Consider the following 21,646-nt stretch of genomic DNA (forward strand, 5'->3'; position numbering starts at 1 on the left):
AACCAAACACATGGACTGTGTCTGCATTGGTGGGAGGGGTGATAAGTCTGGAGAGTGGTGTGAGGGCATGAGAAAAAACGTGTTGTTGAGTAGTGTGTGCTGACTGCATGATTGTTCTGTTTCTTCTCCCTACCCCATAGCGCCTAGTCTCTATGAATATGCCACTGAACAGTGATGGGACTGTCATGTTTAATGCCACCCTCTTTGCATTGGTCAGAACAGCACTGAGGATCAAAACTGAAGGTAACCCACTCAGGCTGCGCCTCCTAATCTCAAAGAATGTGTATGACGCATGTGGTTTTATTTCATGCATGTGATTGCGTGTGATGACTGGGAGCGTAGATGGATGACACCTATGCTGAAATTTACTGGGTCTGAAAATGACATATGGAGATCACATGCATAAAATGATTCCAGCTATTCACTTTGAGTGTGTGCCACGGGAAGCAAATGTAAATGTGTAAAAAGGAATAACACCCTAGAGGGACGGTACAATGCTTCTAGCGAAGTGTCATCCAGGCAACTGGTACCTTTGTAGTATCATTCCGGATTATTAATAATTTTCCTAAAATTCCCTCTTAGATGATCTTGCAACTAAAGCTGCAGCTCTAGTGAATGCTCAGATAACGGTCAGGAAAAGAGGGGAAAAGGTGGCATATGTGCCAAAGCTGTACATCTGCACCTTCAGAGGGCAGCAAATAGGCTCTGGGGTAACAGCCTGAAATCACTGACCACTCTAGGATGGAGAAAAGATGCTATCAAGGAACAATATTGGCCAGGCCAAAGGGCTAGATCCTCAGCCCCTGCTCGTCACCTTTGCACTACAGGGCAGAAGGTGAGCTGCCATAAAGGACAGCTGAGGAGATCCCTTGTGTGGGGAGCCCAAATGTGGCATGGAGCTGGTCTAGCCATATAAACACCACCCAGTACTGGTCTCCCTAGCTGTCGGAGATGTCCCTTGAATCCTCCTGAGAGATCTTAATGGAACTTTCTTGGCAGTATCTGCAATCCCCTGCCAAAGGCATCTAGGTTTGGCAGCCTTATTTCTTCCTCTGCCATAGGATGCTTTCCCACACCAGTCAGCGATAACTTAGGCTGGCACAATTGCAGTACATAGGCTAGCAGCATACGGGCCCAAGCGGCTTCAGGATGCCAGCTGTGCTCTCTGTGCCCTGGTTACCCTCAGGAGGGAGATATCAGCTAAAATCACCATTGCCTGTGGACAGTGGTGCCAGTATTCAGTGCCATTGCCCTATACTCCTAGTTTCATGCAGCCGAGCAATTCCCTCTTCACTTCTGTCACCCGGGTAGGCTCAGAATTCCTTTTCACACACCCAGCACCAAATTCACTGGTAGTGGAATCAGCCAACCAAAAGAACAAACAGCAGCATTTCCAGTCCACTTCCTCTGACAAGGACAGAAAAAGAATGGACCTACTCGGCCACAAAGTTTATGCATCAACCACGCTGCAATTTAGAGTGGCAAACTATGTGGCCCTACTGGCCAAATATGATCACAAAAATTACAGGAAACTCATGGACTTAATGACGTCCCAGAGGACAAGAGACACCAATTTAAAGCAATACCCTCTGAAGGGCAGATTATTTCCCGCACGGCATTGCAGGCTGCCCTTGATGCTGCGGACACATCTGCCAGGTCCAGTGTGACGGCCGTAGTGATGCGTCAGGCTTCATGGTTTACCTCTTCTTTCCCATGCAAGATTCAAAACACCGTGGAGGATCTTCCCTTTGATGGCGAGAAGTTATTTGCAGCAAAAACCAATGAGGTGCTGCACACCATGAAGGATTCCAGAGCAATGCTTAGATCCCTAGGCATCCATACACCGGAAACTAGAAGAAGACAATACAGGTATCAGCCTTACCAATGCCCACGATACCCAGCCCACACACAACAACAGAGGCCATACGACCACCAACAGCAACACTGCCAGAGACCCAGGCATCAATGACGACGCCTCACAACATCGGCACCGTTGCAACTCCCTCCATCTAATAAGCAGATCTGAAGCCTTGGTCGAGGGTATAGAAGACCTCCCACCCACTCCAGCGCTTATACTTCTCATCCAGCCTTTTGGTCACCATTTACTCCCATTCTACCACAACTGGAGAGCTATCACTACGGACAGATGGCCCCTAGAGGTCATCCGATTGGGCTATTCCATCCCCTTCCTGTCCATACCTCCTCGCCCCCACCACTTCATCCCTCTTCAGGGACCCCCCTCCAATAAGAGGTGCAACTTCTTCTACAAATAGGAGCAGTGGAGACGGTACCCGATCAGCACAGGAGAAAGGGTTTTTATTCCCACTACTTTTTGACAGAAAAGAAAAGTGGGAGATGGCAACTCATCCTTGACCTCAGGCGACTCAACAAGTTCATCAGAAAGCAAAAATTCAGAATGGTTACCCTCACAGCCATACTTCCAGCACTGGAGCAGGGAGATTGGTTTTCAGCCCTCGACCTGCAGGATGCTTATTTTCATGTAACTATACACCCCGCCCACAGGCGTTTTCTCAGATTTGTTATGGGCTTAAATCACTATCAATACAGGGTTCTACCCTTTGGTCTCTCAACAGCATCCCGCGTCTTTTCCATGATTCTCGCGGTGGCAACAGTGCACCTACGGAAAAATGCGAGCGGAGAGGGCTAGAGTCATACTAATAGCCCCTACGTGGCCCAGACAGGCATTGTACTCATTTTTAACGAGGATGTCAGTTTGCCCACTGATTCCACTTCCCCCCCTTCCGAACCTATTATCACAACACGGGTCAACTACACCACCCCAACGTAATGATGCTGCACCTCAAACCAATGATTCTCTACTGAGGAACTAGATTGCTCTGAACAGATACAAAACGTACTGTTACATAGCAGAACGCAATCCACTCGTACCACCTATCTTCATAAATGGACTAGGTTCACTCCCTGGTGCTCCCCCAAGCACACCGCTCCTGCTTCTGCCCCTCTTTCACTAGACTAATACTAGACTATCTTTTAGAACTTAAGCTATCTGGGCTTTCTTTTAGCTCCATAAAGGTACATCGAGCAGCAATTATAGAGTTTCACAATAAGACCAGAGACACTTCTATCTTCGCCCCCCCCCCATCACAAAGTGGTTCCTCAAGGGCCTCCAGACCCTATACCCAGACATTAGACCACCCACTCAACCCTGGGACCTACACTTGGTCCTCACATGGTTGATGCACCATCCATTTGAGCCACTTGCAACATGCTCTCTCCTACATCTATCCATGAAAACTGCATTTTTAGTTGCCATTACATCTGTCAGACATGTAGGAGAACTTGGAGCACTTATGGCTGAACCGTACATTATATTTTTTAAAGACAAAGTCACACTCAGAACACATCCTAAATTTCTCCCAAAGGTGCATTCCTCCTTCCACCTCAATGAACCTATCCATCTATCAATTTTCTTTCCTAAACCACATGCCAACACTTTGAAATCAGCAATGCACACACTCGATGTGTGCAGAGCATTGTCCTTTTATCTGGATAGGACTAAGCCCTTTAGGGCTTCCCCTAAACTTTTCATTTCAATCGCAGAATGATCAAGAGGCAAATCCATCTCTACCCAGAGAATATCCAATTGGATAGCAGACTGCATCCACCTATGCTACCAACTAAAGAAGATGAATCTTCCAACTTCTGTTAGAGCACACTTCATCAGATCTATGTCAACGTCTATGGCATACGTAACATTCCCCTCACAGATATTTGCAAAGCCGCCACCTGGGCTTCAGAGCATACCTTTGCTAAACATTGTGTTCTTACTCTGGGACCCCTGACCGACATTCAAATGGGCTGAACTGTGCTGTCTACAGCTTTCTTACCAGATCCGAAGTCCCTATCTCCTTAAGAAATGCTGCTTTTCAGTCATCTGGAGTGGAGCACCACAGGGACATCTCTCGAAGAAGAGGAGGTTACTCACCTGTGCAGTAACTGATGTTCTTTGAGATGAGTGTTCCTGTGGGTGCTCCACTACCCACCCTCCTCCCCTCTACTTCGGAGTTTGGAGCTGTCTCCATTATAGAGAAGGAACTGAAGAGCCCGGGCCACCCGCGTGCACATTATTGAGGCACATTTGGCGCGTGAGGGAGGCACCGTGTGTGCGCGGCCCGTGTGAGTACTACTGTAAAAATCTCCAAGCGAAGGCGCAGGGGTGCACCAACACCTGGAGTGGAGCACCCACAGGGACACTCATCTTGAAGAACGTCAGTTACTGCACAGGTGAGTAACCTTCTCTTACTTGTTATTGTACAGTGTGACACAACTCAGAGGTCCAGTGACAAGCACAGTGTAATAATTATCAATGTACCACAAGCAACACAAAATGAATAGGTGCATTGACAGTGTTATAGTCATAGATGTACCCCAACCTCACATAATTCCTAGCAGGCCTCAAAACTGCAGGGCCAGGCAGAGCACAGATCACCACAGCACATTACTGCGGCTTGCTGTAAAAGTGCTCTTTCAAAGTCTCCCTGAGCTGGATAGCTCCATGTTGAGCTTTTCTAATAGCCCTTATGTCTGGCTGTTCAAACTCAGCAGAGAGCCACTCCACCTCTGGCACCCACCCTAGCGGCAGCTTTGTGCCCTTTGCCTCACAGACATTATGCAGGACCCAGCAGGTGGCTATAATCATTTTTTTTCACTGAGCTCCTGTCTTGTCAGTAAACTATGCCAGTCTCCCTTCGCTCTACCAAAAGCACATTCAACTGTCATTCTGTACCTGGTGAGCCGGTAGTTGAATCTTTCCTTGGTGCTGTCGAGGTGGCCGGTATACGGCATTGGGAGCAAGGGGTAGGCTGGGTCCTCCAGGACCATTCTTACCATCTCATCATCCCCAGTGGTAATCCTCTGTTCAGGAAAGAAAGTCCCTGCTTGCCACTCTCTGAACAGTCCTCTGTTTATTTAAAGATGTGAGCATCATGCACCTAACCTGACCAGCCAACGCTGATATCAGTGAAGTGTCCCCAGTGAGCCACCAACACTTGCATAACCATAGAAAAGTTGCCCTTTTTGTTGACGCACTCTGTGGCAAGGTGTGATGGGGCCAAAATAGAGATATTTGTGCCAGTTATTGCCTCATCACAATTTGGGTATCCCATTGTTGCAAATCCATCCACTGTGGCCTGCACATTGCTGAGCATCAAAGTTCTGCATAGTAAGAGACGATTGATGGCCCTGCACAGTTGTACGACCGTAGCCTCCACAGTGGATTTTCCTGTTCCAAAATTGTTTCCCACTGACGTTTCCACAGTGCAAGCACCACTCACTTCTCCGCTGTCCGTGCAGTCTCATTCTGGCGTCCCTGCACTGGAGGGCTGGGGCAAGCTCAGCATGCAGATCGAGGAATGTGGCCTTGGGCATTCTGCAGCTGCTGCTCATGGTCCCATTCTTGCGTTATGATGCGATCCCATCAGTCGATGCTCATTTCTCGGGCCCAGAAGTGGCACTCCACTGTCTGCAGATGCTCCATGAATACCATCAACAACCTGGCATTGGTTCTCACTATGTTCCACAGCAGTCTGTCCTCCATGAAATCATCATGTTTCCCGCTGATTTGGGTCTTCTTACGGCTCTACGATTACCAGAGGATCGTGCGTCCTGTGCGTGCAACGCTTATGACAATAGTGCAAAGCTGTGCAGACTCCGTGCTTCTGTCAGAGATGGTGGAGAACGAGGATGGCAGCGTGGGTTTGTGGGATATTTTAAAAAGTGCAAAAAATATGGGCTATAGATGACAATATGGGATGGAGACCATTGAAAACTGGGAAGTTGACCTCTTGCCCCAGTCACCGCTGGGCGACTTGTTTTGGCTCCACCATACTTGCCAAAACTTCCCAAAAGATAATGGGCGCTGGATGGTAGCGGGTTGCACACTGGGATACCTATCGATGGTGCACCACACTGTGCATCAATACAAGCACTGCTGGTGAGTATGCGCAGCGCTGACGCAGGGAGGCAAGTATACATACGTGCACAAGAAATATACTAACTGCGGTAGTTTTATGCCGATGTAACTTGCGTGGACCAAAGTTTGTGGTGTAGACGTGGCCTTAGCTTCAAACCATGTAAGTGTCGTCTTCATGGTTAAAACAGGAGACTGGGAATCAGAACGCATGAGTTCTAATTCCTGACTTTGACACTGACTTGGTGTGTAATCCTGAGCAAGTCACTTAACGTTATCATTCATTAAGAACTGCTGGTGTGCACAGTGCTGTGCAGAACATTGGGGAGGATGGAGTTCCCATAGGAGCTTCCAGTCTTAGGTCCAGTTCTGCAAGCTCACTGTGTCAGGAGGTGGAGGGGACTCTTACTGTAAGTCCACAGGAGGCTTACAAAACTGGGCCCCTCATTAGTCTGACAGAACATTGGGGCATGGAAAGCACTAGATGGGGTGGAACCTGAAAGGGGTTCAGAAGTAGGGTGACCAGCTGTCCCATTTTTAAAGGGACAGTCCCGTTTTTTGGGACTTTTTCTTATATAGGCGCCTATTACTCCCCACCCCCTGTCCTGTTTTTTCCCAGTTGCTATCTGGTCACCCTATGCAGAAGGCAATATTGATTTGGTTGTAAGAGCCTGGGAGTTCACTTAGGGTACATCTACACTACAGGGGGGAGTCGATTTAAGATACGCAAATTCAGCTACGTGAATAGCGTAGCTGAATTCGACGTATCGCAGCGGACTTACCCCGTTGTGAGGACGGCGGCAAAATCGACTTCTGGGGCTTTTTGTCGGCGGCGCTTACTACCACCTCCGCTGGTGGAGTTAGAGCGCCGATTCGGGGATTGATTGTCGCGTCCCAACGGGACGCGATAAATCAATCCCCGAGAGGTCGATTTCTACCCGCCGATTCAGGTGGGTAGTATAGACCTAGCCCCAGGGTAACAATGATAGACTCCATGAGGAAAGTGCACTTGGGGAGGAGAGGGTGATAGTTTGATCCACCAGGAGAAGGAAGGGAATTCCATGCATAAAGGACTGCATGGAAGAAGGGGCATACATGAGAGTCAGAAAAATAAACCAAAGGGGCTGTAAGGTGAGCAGCTTGAGAAGAGAGAGGCAGTTGGAAGGGGATCACAGACAATGGAGATACTAATATTTACTCAGTCCCACAGGTGTTGTGTTGCTTGATTCAGTAATGTTTGTTAAGGGGGTAGAGTTCCTTGGATGCAATATGCAATATCCTAGTCCCTGGTATGGTCCCCTCAAGTATTTTTGTACCATGTTTATATACCTCGCAGGTGGAGCCTATTAAGCTCTCAAAGCCCTTCCTCGTAAAATAAGCAAGAATACCTTTAAAATAGCCTTTGTGCTAGTTTGTCAGAATGCTTTGCATGTCTCTAGTGCCTTCCCCGTAGCACTTCACGCACCACCAACTTCAGACTCTCAACTTCCCTGTGAGGTGGTAGTACGTATGCTTTGCAGATGGGGAAATTGTGGCACAGAGCAGGGAAGAGCTGGGAGTAGAATCCAGGTCTCCTGACTCCCAGCTGTGCTGTTACTACAAAATGGTTCTTCCTTCGGAAGTAGTTCCCCTCCACAGGCCCTCTGCTGTCACTGCTCGGCCTTCACTGGACCTCCGGAAAGGCGGGAAGTGCTGTATCTGATCACGCATGTGGTCATTTATAGCATAAAATGGTCCTACAGTTTTCTGTCTCTCTCGGCCAGGCTGCCCCAGGCAATGCCCATCCAGAGCAGACGTCCGACCACACCCAGAATCAGAATGTGCGCTCCCACCTTTCCATCTCTCCACAGGGAGGTGTGAGCAGCTCCTGAGTCTCTACACGTTTAGGAATTAGACTGTCTGCTGTGAGCACGAGGGAGTAAGCCATGGTCAGACAATCCCATTGCCCACATCCAATGGCCCTCTGCTGCTCTTGAAGCATTCTCCTGCTGTAAGAGAGTGCATTCGGCAGACTTTTGAGCCACTCTTTTCCTTTTGGGATGCAGGAGTATACGTGTGAAATGTTCTCCTCTGCTGGAGCTGGCTTAATTCCTCTGTTCACTGATTCCCCTGGCAGGTAACCTGGAGCAAGCCAATGAGGAGCTGCGAGCGATCATTAAGAAAATCTGGAAGCGCACCAGCATGAAGCTGCTGGATCAGGTTGTGCCCCCGGCAGGCGGTGAGCAAACTAGCCTTTCCTTGTCTGTCTGTCTTGTCACCCCTTTCTCTACCTGCTGTTTGTCTTTCCATAATCCTCTCACTTTTGTGGTCCTGGATGGGATATGGGAGGCATGCTTTCCTCTACACGATGGTATCTGTCAGACTGGACATTACAGCTGGTTGAGTGCTGATCATGCTTGTATCAATGAATGTGTAACCCTCTCAATGGGCAACTTTTGGGAGGCGGTGGAGATGTCAGGGTGGGAGAGAAAACAATATTCTCAGATGCATACACCAGATCTAAATGGGGTGATGTTTACAGTTCTCTACACGCTGCCATTGAGCCAGGGACAACAGGATTTTGCCTTGCATTACGCATGGCCTTTCTCTGGAGGGCTAGATGCTTATCAGTATTGCATAACTCTAACGTGATCCCTGGTACAGGGTGTTCTATTTATTTGCCTTGTCAGTGACTATTTGCTGCCAGGGCGAGAAGAAGCAATAAACATTTAGTAGCTGTAGGCAGGGCATAGGAGAGCAGAGTAACATCACTTTTATCAGCATGTCAGAAATAAACCTTCAACCTTGAGCGAAGGCTATGGCCTCTTCTCCTGGGTTCCTACCCTGTTTCCCCGAAAATAAGACATCCTCCGAAAATAAGGCCTACTTACAGTTTTGCCTCTCGTTGTAATATAAGGCATCCCCCCGATAATAAGACCTCCCCGATAATAAGGCATCCACCGATAATAAGGCATTTTTCATTTCTGAAAAATAAGACATCCCCTGAAAATAAGACCTAGCGCATCTTTGGGAGCAAAAATTAATATAAGACACTGTCTTATTTTCGGGGAAACAGGGTAGGCCTGTGCTTTCAGCTTGTCCTCCTGTCAGATCCATATGGACACAGTGGGCCAGATTCTCAGCTGGTGTAAATTGGCATAGATCCACATCTGGCCCAGAATGTTATTGAGGTAGATTTGGGAGTATGCACCGGGATTTTATCTGAGGCATGCTTTCTGTCCCCCTCCCCCTCCCTGCCCTCCTTTTCTGCTACCTACTTTCTGTCTCACTCTCCCCTCTCACCCTCTGTCCCACTTTTCTCTTTCCCACAACCCCTTTATCCATCCCTCTTTACCCTCTTGCTTGACCCCTCCTCTTAGCCCATCCTCCCCCAACTCCTGACCCTCTCACAGCATCAGAACAATGACCCTCCTCTCTTCTGGCCCATCCATCTCCTGACAGCTCATCCTCGGCAGGAGCATGATTGACACTTGTGGTTTCCAGGCACTGGGCGTCTGGTCTCCCCTCTTGTACCTCAATAATGAGCCTTCATGCTGGGCTGGTGAGCCTTCCCACTGCCGCGCTGCATTATTGCTGACCCCCCATTCAGGCTGTCACTCAGAATCGCACTTTGGGGATCGTCTGTATTTAAGGTCAGATCCTGAAATCTTTGCTCAGCCCTTGTCCTCACGGAAATCAATGCCCCACAAAACTTCCATTGACTCCAGGTGGGTTTTGCCTAAATAAAAATTGAGTTAAGATTTGACCCATTGACGTCAATGAGAGTTTTGGCTGAGTAAAGGGAGAGCAAGGACTGCAGGACTTGTCCCTTGGTTTGAAGCAGGTACTAACTCACAACAGGTACACTGTTGCAGGTACACTGAGGTTTTATCTGGGAAATTGGTACAAGTGACTGAAATGGTCAGGAGCCATGTCTTTATAGTAAATGTACCCATCAGTTATAGGCATTTTATACCAGGATAGCTAACCTATGCCCGTAGATGTAAGCCATCTCTGACCCCCACAGAGCCTCTGCGAACAGCTATGGCTCTGGAGTAAATGCGCCCTCTAGCCTGCTGTACTTCTACCCTGAAAACAAATGCCTTTGCCTCTCTTTGCTTCCTGGGATTTCTTCTGTAAATGGCAAAGCTCTGCAGCTTACATTGGTGAATTCACTGTTTACAATCAGCTGCTTGTTTGCTTTTGGAAATATCCCCCATGCAGACGATGAGGTGACAGTCGGGAAGTTTTATGCCACTTTCCTGATCCAAGAGTATTTCCGGAAATTCAAGAAACGTAAAGAACAAGGCCTCGTGGGCAAACTCTCACAGCGGAATGCTCTCTCCTTGCAGGTGAGTGATGGGCAGATATGGGCCTGGGTGCCACAGGAATGAAACAAGGACATAGAGCTGGAGGTTTAATAAGTTTGTAGACTTCCTTAACCTTGTTACAGTCAAGGACACTTGGCCATGCCTCCTTCCCAACAAGTGCCACGCACTTTGGGAACTGTCCTGAGCAACAGACAGGCCCCTCAGTAGAGGGAACATTGGAGGCACCTTGATCTGCCATATCAATCTCTCCAGATAGACGTTCATCTATCAAAGGCCATGCACCCTTCCTTATGTTGGCGGGATGCTGGGGTGAATTATGTTCATAGTTGATAAATCCATTGGTAATGTTTGGGAAGTGCTTTCCATTTGGATAGTTAGTTCCGTTTGGTTTCCATTTGGATAGCTGGTACTAAATAAATGTAAGATCGTTACTGTTGTCATGTTTCATCCTAAACCCCTCTGAGGAGGGAGTCATTATGGATAGGTCAGGGAAGGTGTCTGGCAGTTAAAAAAAAACGAGGCAGATGCCTGGATTCAAGAGGCATCATAGTCCAGCGGATAGGGCATGGGACTAGGAGTCCTGGGATCTAGTCTCAGTTCTGCCACTGATTCGCCGTGTGGATTGCTAGATTGCGTGTCAGAGGCTTCCATTGCATTTCTGAAAAAAGAATTTTGCGTTTATTACAGCTACAGAACTCAGAGCAATTCCCAGCTCTATACACTTCTGAAACTATTACAGTAAGAAAGAGAGATAACACTGGACTCCAAGCAAACAATGTGCCATGTGAGAAATAGCCTGATATATACACAGCATCAGCATAGGACAGCTTTACTGTTTCCTAGAACAACACTAATTGAGACACATTCCAATTAATGAGGTCTGGTAAATGCTGGGTATAGTTTCTGGCTAAAATTTCCAAACCTGGGTGCCAAAAATTCAGCTCTCTACTCCATATTTAAGTACCTGAATAAAATTGGCCTGAAAGGTGCTGAGCTCCCGTTGACTTCAGCTGGAACTGTAGGTGCTCAGCTCTTTTATTTGTGTGCCCAAATACGGATTTAGGAACCAAACTCTAAAGCACTTGCTCATTTGGGCTTGTATGTTTATGCACATGTGCAGTACTTGTTAAAACAAGCACCTGGTAATGAAGAGTCTTTGGTCCTATTGCTAATTCTGCCAGAAATTTGCTATGCAGCCTTTAGCAACTTACCCTCTTTGTGAGTTGGTCTCGCCACCTCTAAAAGGGGAATGGGGTAACAGTACCTGCTGACCTCACAGGGCAGTGGTGAGGTTAAATTAATCTATGTTCATAAAATGCTGGGTAGCAGATGATGTCCAGTGTACAATGATACTGTTTTTATTGCTTACCTAACTACATGGAAACAGAGTGTTACATGGTACTGTTTTCCAGGCTGGGTTGCGCACATTGCATGACATTGGGCCAGAGATCCGACGGGCGATCTCCGGAGACCTGACAGCCGAAGAGGAGCTAGACAAGGCCATGAAAGAAGCTGTTTCCGCTGCCTCTGAAGATGATATCTTCAGGGTAGGTGCTACTGCTGAAATCCTTCTTTTCCTCTTGAATGAGGCTACGTGCTGAGTCCAATACATTAGATTGGGCAATGCTATATGGTACATTTCAGTTTCTCTCTCTCAGTTTCCCAGGCTGTATTATAGAGAACAGAAATGGAAAATATAAAGCTATATGTCAAATAGAATCAGATGGCCAAATCCTGAGGGCCTCATGTAGTGTTCACTCCATTTTTCCTCAGTGGAGTTTTGCCTGAGTAAAGACTGAATACAGTCTGAGTGAGAATGTCAGGGTTTGACCCACAGAAATTGAAAAAATGAATCAGGTCATCACCTCCATGCTCCATCCTATGCATTATTGATCCACTACATTCTCTAGTGTTTTGTTTAGTCCACTTTTAAGTGACCCAAGCAATGGGTCTTCCAGCACGTCCCTGGGAGACGGTCACACCCCCTCATACATCTCACAATGGAGAATTTTTTCTGAACAATCAGGCTAAATTTTCTTTTTCTTAGTTATGCCTTTGGGCAACCCTCAACATTCCCTCTCTCTCCTTGGTGCCTCTACCCTTCAAATACTTACAGAAAGTTACTCTCTCTCCCCTTCATTATGGCTTAGTCAAGCTCTACGTAACAGAGTTCTACGTCTTTAAACCTTTCCTCACTAGTCCCTCTTGCTGGCTAATCATTTTCGTTGCTGTTCTCTGAATTCCTTCTAGTAAGTGGATCTCTTTCTGGTACCGTGGTACGCAGAATTGAACACAATAGCCCAGATTCTCCAATCCACCCAAACTCCACTCAACACAGGAATGGAGGGGAGGTGCAAAGATGGCTCTTCACCACTTGTAGAGCCCTCTGTATTCTGGAGCTGGCTCTTGTCATCTATCAGAGCACTACATTAGAGCTCATTTACAATGGACCCCATCACAGCCCCTCTGACAGAGATATCCATATTCTAGGATTATTTCCTGGTAGGGAGACATTCTGCTTGTAACGGGCCATATCACATTACCAAATTGGTCCCCAAATTTTCTTTCTCCAAACATTGCTTTGAGGTGCAGTGACAAACACCAGGTCTGGAGAATTGTCCTCATTTGCACCTATTCTCACTCACCAAGAGAAAATGTTTTCTGTTTTGCTGACAGAGGGCTGGTGGTCTGTTCGGAAACCATGTCAGCTACTACCAAAGTGATGGCAGGAGCTCATTCCCCCAGACATTCACCACCCAGCGCCCTTTGCACATCAATAAATCTGGCAACAACCAGGGAGATACGGAGTCCCCATCACACGAGAAGCTAGTGGATTCCACCTTCACTCCCAGCAGCTACTCGTCTTCGGGCTCCAACGCCAACATCAACAATGCCAACAATACTGCCTTGTCCCGCTTCCACAGCCCACCCAGCTACCCAAGTACTGTCAGCACAGTGGAGGGGCATGGCACACCCTTGTCACCCACCATACGAGTGCAGGAAGCCCCTTGGAAACTCACTTCCAAAAGGTAAGCTCCAAAGAAGCAATGGGCTAATGAAACCAACACATATGTACAATTTTTTAAAAAATGATATTGCCTAGTGAAAGTCATGCTCCGACAGTCTAGAGGCGGGACAAGGTGCTGTCGTGCATGGGATTTGAGGTGAGCTCTCAGGCTCATCACTTGCTGCCTAGACCAGCAATGCTGCAGAAGCACCACACGCAGCCTCTGGAAAGAAGCACTGCTTAGCACCACCATTGCTCAACACCCTCCATCTCCCAGGCTATAAAATTGGTATCTGAAGGGAGCTGCATCCTAGGCTGTAGGGAGGTGTTTTACCTAAGGCAAATTAAATAGAGAAAGAATGGGGAAATGAATTCATACTTGCAAATACTAGAAGAGAGACTCTAGACCAGTATTTCTCAATCAGCAGGTGACAACTCCCAGGAAGCTCATAAAATGCAATCTGGAGGGATGCAAGGCATTCAAAAATGTATTATAATCTAAAGCAAAGGGACTTTCACTCCCAATCTCTCCATACAGCCTTACCCTTCAAAGTCAGATATTCACTGTTAACCTGTCAAAACGCACACGAATGAATTATATCATAGGCTTATCGCTGTTATCATTCATACATGTTTTACTTGGTTATAATAAATGTAAAGGGGTCATGAATATTTCTGACTTCAAATAAAGGGTTACCAGCCTGAAAAGGTTGAGAAATAATTGTTCTAGAGAAGAAGAGAAGAGACTAACAGGACGAGGATGCCAGAGGTGTGTGAGTTTGTTTGAATAAAGAATCCAATCGCTTTTCCATTTCCCAGCCTTCCTTTTGGAAACTATAGGAATTTCACAGCTATTTGTTTCCATACTTCTCCTCCTTCTTACTTGTGTTTATGTTACATTCCTGACATAGTCTTCTTTTTCCCCCTTGCTTCCTTGGTGAACTAGGACACATTACTATGAAACATTGGGACGGTAGGTGTTTCCTCTCATGCTGTAATGTTCTCCGGAGTTGCTCCTGTTGAAATTAATGTCCAAGTCCCCATTATTGTTTCACTTAAGCCCTTCCTAAGTTCGTAACTCTGAACAAAACTTTATGGTTCTTTAAAAGTTTACAACTGAACATTAACTTAATGCAGCTTTGAACCTTTACTATGCAGAAGAAGAATACTGCTTTCCCTTTATTTTTTTAGTAATTTACGTTTAACACAGAATTGTACTGTGTTTGCTTTGTGTGTGTGTGTGTCTCTGCTGCTGCCTGATTATGTATTTTTGGTTCTAAATGAGGTGTGTGGTTGTCTGGTCAGTTTGTAACTCTGGTGTTCGTAATTCTGAGGTTCTACTGTAATAGTAGTATGGTGTCTTCAGGAGACATTCACCAACTAGGTTCCTCTAGCCATAATGCAGACAATTGTATGGACTCTGGTAGCTGGATTACCTGGTGGACTCATGTGGAATTTTCACCTCAATCTCCACATGATCTCAGACCTGACCCCCGTCATTCTCTGATCATTGCAGAGTGAAGTCTGTTTTATCCTGTTCTTACCAAAATAGTGTAGGGTTTGGCTAGAGCTTTGCCATGTGGGCTGATGAGGGAATGACACTGTTATACAGGACCTTTTCTTCACCCATACAGCTATGATTGCCAGTCATCCCGTCTGATCACTCAGACACTCTTCCTTGGATTTTTTTTTTCAACTGACCCAAAGCACCATACGTATATTCATTTCCCTCCACTCCACCAAATGGCGTGAACCAATGACCAAACAACCATGTTTCTTCACTTCTCCTATTCCCACATGGTGCTTCTCTGCCACACTGCTCCCTGCTGACAGCACAGGTAACAGAGTGAAAGTTTCAGATTTCTGAAGCTCTCCATGCTGGCATGTCAGAGATCCAGGTTCTCTTCAGCTGCTTGCACAATCAAACTGCAGCCTAATACCAGGAAGCCCAGCACCGGAAATGGAGGGAGGAGGAGGTAGAGATGGAATTCAAGGTGCTCCACCCACCACAGAATTTGAATAGCACCCATTGAACTCAATTGAAATTACTCATATTCTATTATTGGAATATAAGGATCAAGGATGGGAAAGACAAGGGGAGAGAGAAGATGAAAGAGAGCAGAGGGAGAGAAATGGCACAGAAAGTGGAAGACAGGAAAAAGAGACCATAAGCCTCACAGCTGAGAGGGGTGGTATAATGTCAAGGAGGCACCCTTCTGAAATTCCTTACCGGCACTTTTTGCCACCATAGAAGAAAATCCACCCCTCTCTCCCTCAGGGAATCCATCTCAGGTTTTATACTGAGCCCCAGGGGACAGAACTTTAGTAATTTAGTCAGTGCCCTGAATGCTTATTCAGTGCAGGCATGATCAATTGCATTCATAGTATGTACATCACTACTGACTCTTGATGCTTTGATTAAGGAGCTCCAACTAAGTGGGGACAAAACAAAGGGTCACTTGTATTTATGAATTGTGCTTCTGTCTTTGATCATTGATTTTTGTGTGATGGCTCGGCACTGCCCATAACAATAAGCGCAGACAGATGGAGCCCTGTCATTTTGTCTCGATAGCAGCTTTTCTTTACCATCTCCAAATTTTGACTTGCCTTTTTTGCTCATTAGCTCCAGTTCCAGAGACAGCCAGCTGGCAATCGTTTGCCAAGAGGAAGTATCTCAGGATGAGACTTACGATGAGAATTTGAATGAAGACGTAGAGTACTGTAGCGAACCAAGTCTGATCTCTACTGAAATGTGAGCTTTGCAATAGAGTGGCCAAGCTGTTTGGGGTTTTCTGGTTGGGGGGTTGTGTGATATCTTTCTTTAAAGACCCTTCATCAGTTCAGCCTAGGGAATGGAACTAAGGGAAGGCTAGTAAGAAGAAACAGGTTTGCAGATGGAACACTGCGCCAATCCAGATATCAAAAGATGAAAAAATGTGCTTAAACCCAGGCAAATAGTATTGGGAAAGGAATTTTTTCTATGACTTTTTGAAGTCCCTTTCCTCCCAGTGGTACCAGTGGCAGTGCTACCTCCAGGCCCCTTCACCATCCATTTCTAATGTCTAACATTCACTGATTTCATCACCAGAGCTTTCTCTGTCCCAGTCTTGGATGCTGTCTCTGGAGCATTTAGATCTGGCAAACTAACAAGTTAGCTACATCCCTTCTTCGTGAATAGAGTGTTCTTCCTCTTCCTCGTCTCCTTCCAAATAGTGCAGCCTTTCCCTAGTAGAAGGGGTATCCGATCCAGCATGATATCCTGCTCAAGTGATGGTTCCAAACTCTCTGTTTTTCATTCCAGGCTCTCATACCAAGATGATGAAAACAGACAACTGACTCCACCTGAAAACAACAAAGGCGAGGGGTCAAGGCAGTCTCCAAAGAGGGGGTTTCTTCGCTCCTCGTCACTGGGTAATATTCCAGCAGGATGTACAAGCTGTGCTTTCTGATGCCTTGACGGATTTCTCACATCTTGCTGGAGAATCCTGTCATGTGTGGCCTCAGGTTTTGATGTGCACTTTGCTTCCCAGGAAGAACATGAGTCACAGAGTGCAGGATAAGATCTTGACAATGCACGTCTTACCAGCAGGCCTCTCCGTTGCTTATATACTGCTCAGTCTGTGTTAAATCTGTGGTTCTCGGGGTGGCATGCATCTATGTGAACTGGTTGGTTAAGTCTGCATGTGAACTAGGGGAACTTATCAGAGCCCTGTGGGCCCAAAAGAAGCTCCTCATAGAGCCAGCCGATAAAGTGAATTAGTATGTAGTAGTCTTTTCTTTAAATATTGAACAGGGAGAAAGAAAATGTTCTTCTTTCTTCTCTTGCAAAAGAAAAATGATGAATTTCAGTACAAGCAAATACACCGAGAATCTGGTCTCTGCTTTAATTGTAACTGAAACTTTTCAAGTGTTAGGATTTGCAGACTAAAGTCAAGTGCGGTCCTTTGACCATGCAGTTTCACAGAAGTACTAGCCCCCTCACATCAGTGAATCCTTACATTGTTGTAACATGGTTCATTTCCTCATCTAACACCGTTACAACTCATTTTGCCACACTGTTCAGAAATCTTCTAGCATACCTAGGAGGATCATCAGTAACACAGTATCTACTAGCACTATTGTTAAAAAAAAATAATCCCTGTCCAGAATATGTGCTAGTTTTCAGCTGTCTTGGAACACAGCTGTTGGTCAGACTTTATGATCCTTGACAAACTTTTTCAAATACAGTTGTTCTAGCAAGGTACAAGGTATCAAGGTAAAGTGGACAGGGCCTATAATGGGAATTTTTCCTCTACACCCCCAGAGGTATTACACTGATGCCAAGCTCAAGTCAGAGAGTCTCTGTAATATGGTGTGAATGATGATCACAGTTCTGTGCCATTGGCATTGCAGGTCGAAGAGCATCTTTTCACTTGGAGTGTCTGAAGAGACAGAAGAACCAAGGTGTAGATGTCTCCCAGAAGACAGTTCTGCCATTGCATCTGGTACACCATCAGGTAAGATTTAATTACTAAGCAGCAGCCAACCAACCCAGCTGAACATTTAACATTTGCAGTGCTTACCAATGGCACCACTAGGTGACCTCTCTGAAACCATTAGAAACCAATATCAAAGATGCTGTTGTTAGAAATTGTTTTTGTGCTCCTGTCAGCTCCTGGTTTCAGGATTTTCATAACTCCCAGAATAAAGCTGCAGGAACGTGCCTTTCAAAGTTGGCAACATCAATCAGTACCTGACATACATGAAGGGGAAAAAAACAAAAACCTAGCTAACATCTCACGGTACAAATAGTTAGCCAAATCCATCCCTACTGTAACTCTATAGACTCTGATGAGTAAATGGAGAGGGACTACCTCCACTTCAGTACAAAAATAATCAGTTACGCTAATCATTTTTAAAAAGTAAACTGATTACATGTAACTAGTCAGTTTCTTACAAATCCTGACAGAGACATACATCAACTTAGTGCTTTCTATTTGGACATATCTAGATGATTAATCCGCTGTCAAGTCAGAAGTGAACTCCTGTCCTTTGTTTGATACTAAACTGTCTTTCTCGGTCTGACACTATAATATAAAAGCTATTGCAGAAACAGTTTTCATATGGCACTAACAGCCTTGGGACACTTGATGTTCCTGTTGGTTGATTGAACATTTCTGGGGTGCTCTTATTATCTGTAGAGTAGTATTAGTATATGTGATTCTTAAAAAGCACATAAGAGGGTAAGGTCCCTGCTTCAAGGAGCGTTCAGTCTGATTCACTGAGTCCAGTACACAGGTCAACAGTTCAATGCAAGAAGGCCTTGTGGAAGACTGTACTGGGGAAGCATGTCCTTCATTTCTTTGACTATCAGGAACTCATGGTGCTGCGACAGAAAAACCATCCAGTATTCCACCCCATCAACATTCCCTCTAGTGTAAAAGATGTTAATGCTACAAGAAAACTCCACTATCAGAATTATGGTCTTCTGGGTTTGGTAATATTGATTGCTGCTTCCTTTCAGTGGGTGAAATTAAGATTTGCACTGTCCATTGTAAACAATCTGTTAATTTCCCATTAGATATTAAACACTGTAGGGTGTCTTCTCATTGTGAATACTTGAAGAGTTATTCATAGGAAAGGCTCACACATATTGATATATGAAGGATATACACATATATAACTTGCTGTGATCCTTCAAACACTCCTGGAACATTGTCAGTATTGTACTGGTTGGAAACACAGCTTGTATTATATTTCTACAACAGGCTGAAGAATCAGTTCAGTTGTGCTTAGGGTGACCAGACATCCCAGTAAAATCAGGACTGTCCTGATTTGTAGGCATTTGTCCCGTGTCCCGACCGATGTTTGGTCGGAACGCAATTTGTCCCAATATTTCACACTCCTGTTTTTTGTTTGTTTTGTTTTGTTTTGTTCCACCGGCAGGACCCCGCTTTTGTTTTTTTTTTCCTCCCCCTCTGCCGGCGGGACTCCGGGACTCCGCTTTTTTTTTTTTCTCTGTTGGCAGGGACCTCCCCACCATGTGTCCCGATATTTTCTTCATCCCATCTGGTCACCCTAGTTGTGCTTCTAACCAATCTAGGACCCATCCTGCAGCCTGTTCAATTAAATGGAGCTGCTTATGAGAGCAGAGATTGCAGCATCAGGCCTTTAGGGGAGATATTCAAAAGACCCAAAGGCCAGTTAGGTGCCCATTTTATACTGAGAATTAATAGGAGCTGGGCAATTATCTGCCTTCCGTGCCTTTAAAAATCTCCCCCTTTATGAAAAATGTTTGGGTAACTGACCCATGGCACTAATAGAAGACTCTTCTGTTATCCCATTTCTTTGTGTGAAATCATCAGCATAGCATATTTAGAAACCATTCCTGTTTGTGTTAAAGTCAGTTGCCATTGATTTCAATGGGAGGAGGTCTGGAAAGTTAATGAGGGAACTTTCTGCTTACAGATAGTACAAAATCACAACTTTTTATTTTCTATGGGTTGGCTTCTGATTCCCTTGCTCACACTGAGTAGTACCTTACTCTATGAGTTGCTCTATTGACTTGTGGAATAAGGTACCATTCAAGGTGAGTAAAAGTATCATAGACTCATAGACTCATAGACTTTAAGGTCAGAAGGGACCATTATGATCATCTGGTCTGACCCCCTGCATGCTGCAGGCCATAAAACCGTCCCTACCCCTTCCCTGGACTCTGCTGCTGAAGTCCCCAATCCTGTTACTAGTGACTTCAATCGGCAGAGACCCTCCTGCTAGAGATCCCTGCCCCATGCTGCGGAGGAAGGCGAAAAACCTCCAGAGGCTCAGCCAATCTGCCCTGGAGGAAAATTCCTTCCCGACCCCAAATATGGCGATCAGTAAGACCCCGAGCATATAGGCAAGAGTCTCCATCCTGACCCCTGTTAGCCATTATGCTATTTACCTACCATTGCTTGGTTTTCTTGACTACTATGTTTTATCATTGTACCATTATCAAACTCTGGCCCTATGGAAAAAGGGATTTCTTTGAATCACTTACTTAGTTAAAAGGTACTACATGACTCATGAATTATGTATTTAAATTCTTTTGAGGGACTGGGTGGCTCAGGGGACTAGTAATGGATATTGATCTTTTCACTAATAGATCACTACATAAAATCCAAAGCAGGTTGGTTTTAACTGAAATTTATTACCAACTAAGGCTATGTCTAAACTAGCACTTATGTCAGCAAAACTTTTGCTGCTCAGAAGTGTGAAAAAACACACCCCACACCATCCCAAGCAACATAAGTTTTGCCGGCATAAGCACTCATGTGCACAGTGCTATGACGATGGGAGACGCTCTCCCGCCAACATAGCTACCGCTGTTGAGCTGGTTTTATTACGAGAGAGCTCTCTCCTGTTGGCCACACAAGCGCTCTTACAGTGGCACGGCTCTATCGGTACAGCTGTGCCGCTGTAAGCTTGTAAGTACGGACATGGCTTAGTGTCACTGGAGACCTAAATGAAATGAGTTGATAGTCTCAGTTCAGTTTCTGGAGTAGATATCACCAAAACACATCACCACAATTAGCAATACATGATGGTGGTGGTGAGATCAGAAGAGGGGTCAAAGATTAAAAGGATGTGGAAAATGAACTACCATGTCACCCTACGTCGGAAGTGGTGGTCTCTCCGGAACAGGAATGAAGGTACTCTGGCAGGGTTATGTGGGAGACGTTTGCACTGCTGCTAGCTATGCTGTACCTGTTCCATGGACAGAGGATGTCAGTCTCTAGAGCTTTTGACCCGGCACATTTCACCAGAACAAAATAATCCATTTTTAACGGAATCTTTGTAATATTTACAAAATGGATCAGCAGAAAACAGAACAGTGTTTTATTACCCACAGCTGTATTACACGGAGGTCAATCCATCCAAGTTCCCAATTAGCATAAACCCATTCAAGCCATCCTTGTAGTCTTTCCTCACTGCCTAGTCATTCATGCTTCTAAGAGCTGGCTAGTACTGCATTCTTTCTCTCTCTGTCTGAAGGCACTAGCAGTGGCAGGGCTGAGTCCCCTGCTCCAGAGAAGCCATTCCCCAACAACGTTCTCCCCCCGGTTGTGTGCCACGCCCCCTGCCGTGCCCTGTAGCCGTGGCTGGCCACAGAAGACCATCCCGACTTTACGGCTTGATGGAGTGGAGTCCAGTGAGAAACTCAACAGTAGCTTCCCATCAATACACTGCAGCTCCTGGTACTCTGACAGCACCAGCTGCAGCAGCCCTCGGAGAGCCAGGCCAGTCTCCCTCACCGTCCCCAGCCAGACTGGAGGGAGCAGCAGGCAGTTCCACGGCAGCGCTGGCAGCCTTGTCGAAGCGGTAAGTCAACAAAGCCACAGCGGCATGGGAATGACTGCA

General features: G+C 45.9%; 1 protein-coding gene across 35 annotated transcripts in view; it reads left to right on the top strand.

Moving 5' to 3' along the window:
* CACNA1C (calcium voltage-gated channel subunit alpha1 C) overlaps positions 1 to 21,646 on the top strand; it is a 723,794-nt gene that overhangs the window by 695,685 nt on the left and 6,463 nt on the right. For 21 of the 35 annotated variants that reach the window (XM_065582612.1, XM_065582596.1, XM_065582633.1 and 18 more), the window contains 10 exons: positions 141 to 243; positions 8,067 to 8,168; positions 10,154 to 10,281; positions 11,673 to 11,807; positions 12,937 to 13,289; positions 14,214 to 14,240; positions 15,891 to 16,019; positions 16,569 to 16,678; positions 17,660 to 17,763; positions 21,281 to 21,607. In XM_065582612.1, coding sequence (XP_065438684.1) covers positions 141 to 243; positions 8,067 to 8,168; positions 10,154 to 10,281; positions 11,673 to 11,807; positions 12,937 to 13,289; positions 14,214 to 14,240; positions 15,891 to 16,019; positions 16,569 to 16,678; positions 17,660 to 17,763; positions 21,281 to 21,607 — 1,518 coding nt within the window. The remainder of the gene's footprint in view (positions 1 to 140; positions 244 to 8,066; positions 8,169 to 10,153; positions 10,282 to 11,672; positions 11,808 to 12,936; positions 13,290 to 14,213; positions 14,241 to 15,890; positions 16,020 to 16,568; positions 16,679 to 17,659; positions 17,764 to 21,280; positions 21,608 to 21,646) is intronic. The other 14 variants (XM_065582624.1, XM_065582615.1, XM_065582681.1 and 11 more) reach the window with 1 other exon arrangement.

The sequence above is a fragment of the Chrysemys picta genome, chromosome 1, assembly GCF_011386835.1.
Source record: "Chrysemys picta bellii isolate R12L10 chromosome 1, ASM1138683v2, whole genome shotgun sequence".
Lineage (NCBI taxonomy): Eukaryota > Metazoa > Chordata > Testudines > Emydidae > Chrysemys > Chrysemys picta.